Source organism: Oncorhynchus mykiss, chromosome 29 (genome assembly GCF_057628025.1).
Source record: "Oncorhynchus mykiss isolate SJ-2025 chromosome 29, ASM5762802v1, whole genome shotgun sequence".
In the NCBI taxonomy this organism is placed as follows: Eukaryota; Metazoa; Chordata; class Actinopteri; order Salmoniformes; family Salmonidae; genus Oncorhynchus; species Oncorhynchus mykiss.
In genome coordinates, this window is record NC_143050.1 from 9,578,666 (window position 1) to 9,587,675 (window position 9,010).

A 9,010-nucleotide genomic window follows, 5' to 3' on the forward strand; every position below is an offset into this window, starting at 1 on the left:
ACACATTAAAGGTTACCCCCAACACTGGGCATTACACAGTACTTGCTTTGTTACAGCATTGAGATGACAGTAGGTTTACTGCAATATGATAAACAGTAACTTACTTACCAATCAGCTGCTTGTAAGTTACTGTCAAATTCACAGCAACGCCTTTACAGTGCATCCATGAGATCAAAAGTCTAGTTTTGAAACTATACAGTGTACATTTACATTGATCTTGTTTACACATGTGGAGTAAACAAGTTTATATTTTGGGTTCTGATGGGGCACGGCACTTCTGATGGGGCACGGCACTTCTGATGGGGCACGGCCGTTGAACTAAGCTCACGGGGCATTTATAAATTATAATCTTCAAGAATCCACGGCTAATGTGTGACTCATTTCAAAGTAAAATAATGATGTACTAATTCTGGATTGCCCCTTTAAGGGTTAAACGTATCAAATGTGATTTGATGACATCAGTCTTATTTGAGTGATGTGACATTTCAAATGAAGATATGATTGTTGCTGTCTGAATGTGTTGTAGTCTCTCTTCTTTCACAGCACATTCAGTATCTGGGAACAAAAACAAACTGCCAGACAGCAAAAACAAGTGTGAAAGTTTATTGTTTACCATATTGAATAATAATAATGAAAACATATCAGATCTGGGGCTCATCACCTGCATGACCAGATTACGTTTCGGCCAATGGCTTCCTTCATAGGTGAGAGAACAGGAGATGTATGCAGTCATAATGCCTCCTGTGTGATTTTATAAGCGGCAGGCTGCCTGAGTGCCTGTCAGCAGGCTATGGGGTGGATGCAGGGTTTGTGATGTGCGTTGGACTGCCCTCGGTTGGCCCACTTGGCCAGGAAAGCCCTGATCTCCTTGGTACGGATGCAGTAGATGAAGGGGTTGACTAGGGGTGGCAGCAGACTGTAGAATAAGAAGAACACTTTATTAACACACACACACACACACACACACACACACACACACACACACACACACACACACACACACACACACACACACACACACACACACACACACACACACACACACACACACACACACACACAGGGGCTGGAGCAATGGGCAGCTACTAGTGTAGTGCCCAGTGAGGCATTTAGGGGTTAATTGCCTTGCTCAAAGTCACAACAGCAGGTGATGGCATCTAGGACACAGACGGCAGCAATCCACCACTCCCAACCACATTTTTCCCTGGCAAACATGGCATTGAAACTGAAAACCTTCTGGTTGCTGACCCGCTTCTCTAACCTCTACGCTACCTGCCTGTAGAGCAGGGTTAGGCGGAGAACAAAGTCCTGGCTGATGGAGAAGTTGATGACGCTGCTGGTATAGACACAGCACCGGGGGACGTAGTACAGAGAGATGATACACAGCTGGGAACTACAGGTGGAGAAGGTCTTCCACCGACTCTGGATGCCAGGGGGGAGAAGGGAGAGGGCAAGAAAGGGACAGGGATAGGAGGGGAGACAGGAATGAAGCGGAGGGGGAGAAACAGACAGGAAGGGGGGGGGGGCAGGACGGGAGAGGAAAGGGGGACAGGAGGGGAGGGAAGAAAGGGAGAGAGGGACAGGAATGAAGGGGAGGGGGAGAAACAGACAGGAGGGGGAGAGAGGGACAGAAGGGGAGGGACGAAAGGGAGAGAGGGACAGGAATGAAGGGGAGGGGGAGAAACAGACAGGAAGGGGAGAGAGGGACAATTATTTCAGACGGGGGAGCGCCTGGATGGAAAGCTGTTTTTGGGATGAGTGCACAACGGCAGAGGTGGTAATGATCTGACAAAATAGCCAGATCATTCCACACTTTTGCATCGCCCGGCCCGGGACTTGAACTAGCAACCTTTGGGTTCCCAGCCCACCTCTCTAATCTGTGGTCTACCTACCTGTGTAAAAGGGTGAGGCCGATGCGGAGGTCAGGGGTCATGGTCAGGTTGGGGTTGATGGGTGTAGCGTTCACTACGAAGCGGGGGATGTAGTAAATAAGGATGATACAGCCCTGAGTAGCACAGGTAGAGAAGGTCTTCACCCTGCCCTGGGTTAGAGAGGGGAGAGTAGTGGGTTAGAGGAAAGGTTTAGTTTAGATAAGAATGATACAGCCCTGAGGAGCAGGTTGAGAAGTCTTCACCCTGCCCTGGGTTAGAGAGGGGAGAGATGGAGAAATGTTCTCAGTGGGTTAGGGTTAGTAGAGAGTAGTTAAAATTACGGACAGAGACAGGACAGGACAAGCAATGTGTGATGTAAAGTTGAAATGGTGAACCTGGCAGTCCAGGTTTAGTGCAGAGGAGGCTCCTCAGATGAGGATGAGGAGGAACATACTCCTCAGTTAATTTCTAAAAATAAAATAGTGAAACAATTTTTAAAATCATTTTTAGATAAAACTGTAGTAAATATATTCACGTCAGCAAATATTTGCTTACAGCACACTGTTTTGTAATGAAGGTCTACAGTAGCCTCAACAACACTTTGTAGGGTAGCACGGAGGACGGCTAGTTTCCGTCCTCCTTTGGGTACATTGACTTCAGTACAAAATCTAGGAGGCTCAAGGTTCTCACCTCTTTCCATAGAGTTACACAGTAATTATGACAACTTCTGGAGGACGTCCTCTTGCAGCATGAAGTGACATTGTCCACCAAATCAAAGGATCAGAGAATGAATCTAGTACTGAAAGCATAAGCTACAGCTAGCGAGCGCTGCAGTGCATAAAATGTGGTGAGTAGATGACTCAAAGAGAAAGATGGACAATACTTGAGCAGTTTTGAACAAATGAAGGAGAAGCAAGAGAGAGAGCAAACTATATTTCATTGTATTTTTTTCACTTTCACTTACTTAGCTAGCAAATGCGGCTAGCTAGTTTAGCCTACTCAAACACCCAGGGATGATCAGGGATGCATTCATTACGTAGATTCTGTTGAAAAACATTTATTAAAAGGAAGTAAATGGAACGAAATGGGGATAAACATGGCTGAACTTGTCCAATAGAAACTCTTGTTTACAATTGTTGGACTAATGATCACACCCTAGATCAACTAGACGCAGGCAAGAGTGTGCAAGGTGGTATTGAATGTCACTGTCAGCTTGATTACTCCAATTTTTCTCTCGACCTGTGTAAACTTTCATTCATAGGCTATGTGGTAGCAACCTCCTGTTGGGAATAGGGAAAATTAGAGTATCATGTGTAGTAGCCTAAACCTATTGATGTTACGTTGAGCTCGTAATGAAATAAGACCATGCTCATAAACATTTAGTGGTGGGGTCACACACCCCTCCTCACACACCCCTCCTTACCCCTCCTCCAAACCAGCCCCCCTGCACCCCACACCCCTCCTTACCCCTCCTCACACACCCCTCCCTACATACCCCTCCTTACCCCTTCTCCCAACCAGCCCCCCTGCACACCCCACCCCTCCTCCCACCCAGCCCCCCTGCACTCCCCACCCCTTCTCCCACCCAGCCCCCCTGCACTCCCCACCCCTTCTCCCACCCAGCCCCCCTGCACTCCCCACCCCTTCTCCCACCCAGCCCCCCTGCATCACCCACCCCTCCTCCCCATGCACACCCCACCCTCACACTCCACACCTCCGGAATTCTGACCTGTGCGTTAGCCATGCGCATCACGCTGACGATGATGTTGACATATGAGAAGACGATGAAGCTGAAGGGGAGGAAGAGGACGAACATGGATAGTGCGACGGATACTGTGCTCTGGGACGAGATGTCAGCACACGACAGCCTGTTGAGTGAGTGAGTGAGTGGTTGGTTGGTTGATTGGTTGGTTGACTGAATTTATTTGATCATTTAAAAAAATACATATAGTGTATATACATCAAGTATAACAGTAAAGTCACTAGGAGTCAAAAGTAGTGCACTTTAAAGAGAATAGGGAGCAATTTGGGATGTGGACACTGACTGGTTCATTGACACGGTGTTGCAGTAGAAGTGGGTGATGCGGTTGGGCCCACAGAAAGGCATCAGGGATGTCTGGATGGTGGTGATGCCTGGTACTATCATGGCTGACACCCAGGACAGGGCTGTTAGGAGAGACATGGTCCTGTTGGTCATCAGCTCTGTGTACCTGGTGGAGAGGGAGGGAGGTGGGAGAGGGGTGGGAGAGGGGGGAGAGATGGGTTGGATAGGGGATGAGAAAGAGAGAAAGAGACAGAGTTATCTATGAGTTGCCTTCTGTAAAAGGTTGGTCGTTATCATATGAACACCTGAGAGGGAAATACAGGTAGTTACAGGTAGATATATCGACAGTATACTGAACAAGAACATAAACGCAAAATGCAACAATTTAAAAAATGTTACAGTTCATATAAGGAAATGAATCAATTGAAATAAATTAATTTGGCTCTAATCTCTTCTTTTCACATGACTGGGCAGGGGCACAGCCACGGGTGGGCATAGGAGGGCATTGGCCCACCCACTTGGGAGCCAGGTCCCACCCACTGGGGAGGCAGGCCCAGCCAATCAGAATATGTTTTTCCTCACGAAAGGACTTTATTACAGACAGAAATAATACTCAGTTTCATCAGTTGTCTGGGTGGCTGGTCTCAGACGATCTCGTAGGTGAAGAAGCCGGATGTGGAGGTTCTGAGTTGGCGTGGTTATACCTGGTCTGTGTTTGTTGAGGACGGTTAGACGTAATGCCAAATTCTCTAAAACAACTTTGTAGATGCCTTATCGTAGAGAAAATAACAATAAATTATATGGCTCTGGTGTAAATACCTGCAGTAAGCATGCCAATTGCACACTCCCTCAAAACTTGAGACATCTGCGGCATTGTGCTGTGTGACAAAGCTGCACATCATAGAGTGGCCTTATTTTGTCCCCAGCACAATGTGCACCTGTGTAATGATCATGCTGTTTATTCAGCTTCCTGATATGCCACACCTGTCAGGTGGATGGACTATATCTGCAAATTAAAAATGGTCACCAAATGGAATGTAAACACATTTGTGCACAAAATATGAGAGAGATAAGCTTTTTGTGCGCGCTCTCCATAGCAGATGTGAGCAAGACCTTTAAACAGCTCAACATTCATAAGGTTGCGGGTCCAGACGGATTACCAGGACGTGTACTCAGAGCATGCACGGACCAACTCGCAAGTGTCTTCACTGACATTTTCAACCTCTTCCTGACCGAGTCTGTATTACCTACATGTTTCAAGCAGACCACCATAATCCCTGTGCCCAAGATAGCGAAGGTAGCAAGCCTAAATGACTACCGCCCCGTAGCGCTCACGTCGGTAGCCATGAAGTGCTTTGAAAGGCTGGTCATGACTCACATCAACACCATCATCAAAGAAACCCTAGACCCACTAAATACAACACTCTGAAACTGGATCCTGGACTTCCTGATTGGCCGCACCCAGGTGGTCATCTGCAACAACAGATCTGCATTGCTGATCCTCAACACTGGGGCCCCTCAAGAGCCCCTCAGGGGTGCGTGCTCAGTCCCCTCCTGTACTCCCTGTTCACCCATGACTGCGTGGCCAAGCATGACTCCAACACCATCATTAGGTTTGCTGACAACACAACAGTGGTCTGAACCCCAACAACAATGAGACAGCCTACAGGGAGGAGGTCAGAGACCTGGCAGTGTCGTGCCAAGACAACAATCCCTAAATGTGAGCAAGACAAATTAGCTAATCATAGACTGTAGTAAAAGGAGGGCTGAACAGGTCCCCATTAACATCACCAACAAACGATCATGGTCCAAACACACCAAGACAGTCTTGAAGAGGGCATGACAACACCTTTTCCCCATCAGGAGACTGAAAAGATTTGGCTCTCCAGATCCTCAAGAAGTACTACAGCTGCAGCATCGAGAGCATCCTGACCGGTTGCATCACTGCCTGGTATGTTAACTGCTCGGCATCCGACAATAAGGCGCTAGAGAAGGTAGTGCGTACGGCCCAGTACATCACTGGGGCCAAGCTTCCTGCCATCCAGGACCTTGAAAATCTGAGATGACAGGGTGATTAACAAAAGGCTAAAAAAGGCTCAATATATTTCACTAGTGATTTTCATTAATAGGAATATTTTCTAGGAATATTTATGTCCGTTGCGTTATGCTAATTAGTGTCAGTCGATGATTACGCTCCCTCATGCGGGATGAGGAGTCACTAGAGGATAACAGACACCTGGGAGACAGAAATATTTCTGATTGAGAGGGGGTCAAATACTTATTTCCCTCATTAAAATGCAAATCAATTTATACCATTTTTGACATGCATTTTTCTGGATTTTGTTGTTGTTATTCTGTCTCTCACTGTTCAAATAAACCTACAATTAAAATTATAGACGGATAATTTCTTTGTCAGTGGGCAAATGTACAAAATCAGCAGGGGATCAAATACTTTTCCCCCTCACTGTAGAATAGATCTATGTTACCTGAGAGGGTAGCAGATAGCCAGGTATCGGTCCATAGCCATGGTCATCATGATGAGAGAGTTAGGGTTAGGGTCAGGGTTAGGGTTAGGTAGATCTATTTTACCTGAGAGGGTAGCAGACAGCCAGGTACCGGTCCATAGCCATGGTCATCATGATGAGAGAGTTAGGGTAAGGGTTAGGGTTAGGGTTAAGTAGATCTATGTTACCTGTGAGGGTAGCAGATAGCCAGGTATCGGTCCATAGCCATGGTCATCATGATGAGAGAGTTAGGGTAAGGGTTAGGGTTAGGGTTAAGTAGATCTATGTTACCTGAGAGGGTAGCAGATAGCCAGGTATCGGTCCATAGCCATGGTCATCATGATGAGAGAGGTGAGTGTTCCAAAGTAGTGGATGAATTGTTTCTGTATCAGACACGTATAGAAAGAGATGCCAGCGTCGTCCCACCAGTACCGAGCTATCACTTTGGGAAGGGACACCGTGCATACGCCTGGGACATGAACAAGAAGCACAACATATCAACATTATTAAAGAAACATGAACCAATTGATTAGTGAATGTTTTGGTGCTGTGCCGATTAGAGAACAGGCCACACATTTGAACAGGAAGTTCATGGTAACATGTCATTACAGACACACATTTTAACAGGATAACCTTTCTGTCTTAATGACTTCTGTCTCTTCTCTCTTCTGTCTGCCTATATCTGACAGAACCAGGCTGGGTATCTTACCTATATCTGACAGAACCAGGCTGAGTATCTTACCTATATCTGACAGAACCAGGCTGAGTATCTTACCTATATCTGACAGAACCAGGCTGAGTATCTTACCTATATCTGACAGAACCCAGCTGATTATCTTACCTATATCTGACAGAGCCAGGCTGAGCATGATGATGTACATGGGTTTCTGCAGGCTGCGCTCCAGGGCAAACAGCACCACCAGCAGGATGTTCCCCACCACTGTGATCACATAGACGAAGAAGAATAACCAGGCCACCAGCTGGTTGAAGGATGGATGGAGCCCTGGGAAGCCCACGATCACAAACTCTGACACACGCGTGTAGTTCTCATTCACCTCAAACATACTGTACTGGGGAAGGTGGGGGGGATGGAGGAGGAGAGATAGAGCCTCTTACAATCATTACCTACCAAGTTAGAGAGATAATGAGTGAGAGAGAGAGAGCTACACAAGAGAGAGAGAGATAATGAGTGAGAGAGAGATAATGAGTGAGAGAGAGAGATACACAAGAGAGAGAGAGAGAGAGAGAGAGAGAGAGAGAGAGAGAGAGAGAGAGAGAGAGAGATGCTGAAGACTCAGGAGGATCCCTCTTCATCCTTACCTCCCAGGTTAGAGAGAGAGAGACTGAGTGACATATAAAGTGACATATATATATATATACAGCGTATATACAAAGAGAGAGATCCATCTCTCAATCATGCTATATAAAGAGACCCTACATCCTCCATTCTTACTTCCACCTAAGATGGAGAGAGTAAGAGAGAGAGAGAGAGAGAAATATACATAAAAGAGAGAGAATCTGGTGACCCTCCATCTCTCCATCATTACCTCCACCTAAAATGGAGAGAGTAATAGAGAGATAGTTAGAGAGAGTTACATAAAAGAGAGAGAATCTGGTGACCCTCCATCTCTCCATCATTACCTCCACCTAAGATGGAGAGAGTAATAGAGAGATAGTGAGAGAGAGTTACATAAAAGAGAGAGATGTTGAAGACCCTGGAATATCTCGCTCTCTCGCGCTCTCGCTCTCTGTCCATCCTTACCTCGTTCCCAACCAGTGGCCCCAGAGGTGTGTGATGTTAGTCACTTTGTAACTCCCAACTTTATAGCCAACATGCCCTCTGACAAGACAGCCAACAGCCAATCAGAGACCTCCACCCTGGTGATGTCATCTTTGTCACATTACTCATGATGTCGATTACAGAACGTTTTCATCCCTGGCCACCCCTCTCTAGTGCTATGCATGTTCTCTCTATCTTTTTTTGTGTACAAAGGTATGTGGACAGCCTTTCAAGTTAGTGGATTTGGCTATTTCAGCCACACCCGTTGCTGACAGGAGTATAAAATCGAGCACAGCCATGCAATCTCCACAGACAAACAGTAGAATTGGCTTACTGAAGAGCTCAGTGACTTTCAATGGGACACCGTCATAGGATGCTACCTTTCCAACAAGTCAGTTCGTCAACTTTCTGCCCTGCTCGAGCTTCCCCCGTGACCTGTAAGTGATGTTATTGTGAAGTGGAAAAATCTAGGAGCAACAACGGCTCAGCCACGAAGTGGAAGGCCACACAAACTCACAGAAGGGGACCGCCGGGTGCTGAAGTGCGTTAAAATAGACTGTCCTCGGTTGCAACACTCACTACCGAGTTCAAAACTGCCTCTGGAAGCAACGTCAGAACAATAACTGTTTGTCGGTAGCTTCTTGTAATGGCTGGGCAGCCGCACACAAGCCTAAGATCACCATCCGCATTCCCAAGCATCGGCTGGAGTGGTGTAAAGCTCGCTGCCATTGGACTCTGGGAAACACGTTTTCTGGAGTTATGAACTGGATTGAAACCAGGTGTGTAAAACAAGGACAAAACAAATGGAAAA

At 46.5% G+C, this 9,010-nt stretch overlaps 1 protein-coding gene across 1 annotated transcript; it reads right to left on the bottom strand.

The window, feature by feature from the left end:
• Positions 1–708: 708 nt before the first annotated feature.
• Positions 709–7,483, bottom strand: LOC110509433 (olfactory receptor 10A4-like). Its single transcript, XM_090226233.1, has 7 exons — positions 7,261–7,483; positions 6,711–6,888; positions 3,917–4,081; positions 3,601–3,739; positions 1,967–2,041; positions 1,194–1,233; positions 709–935 (listed from the first exon to the last, which is right to left on the bottom strand). The coding sequence occupies exons 1-7, from the start codon at positions 7,481–7,483 to the stop codon at positions 781–783; spliced, it is 975 nt and encodes a 324-aa protein (XP_090082359.1). The 3' UTR covers positions 709–780.
• Positions 7,484–9,010: the final 1,527 nt, after the last annotated feature.

Coding starts and splice junctions, on each gene's coding strand:
- LOC110509433 (XM_090226233.1), bottom strand. CDS start 7,483: ATGTTTGAGGTGAATGAGAACTACACGCGTGTGTCAGAGTTTGTGATC. Junction 6,889..7,260: donor CCTGGCTCTGTCAGATATAG/GTAAGATAATCA, acceptor TTCATGTCCCAG/GCGTATGCACGGTGTCCCTT. Junction 2,042..3,600: donor TGCGCATGGCTAACGCACAG/GTCAGAATTCCG, acceptor TCTCTAACCCAG/GGCAGGGTGAAGACCTTCTC.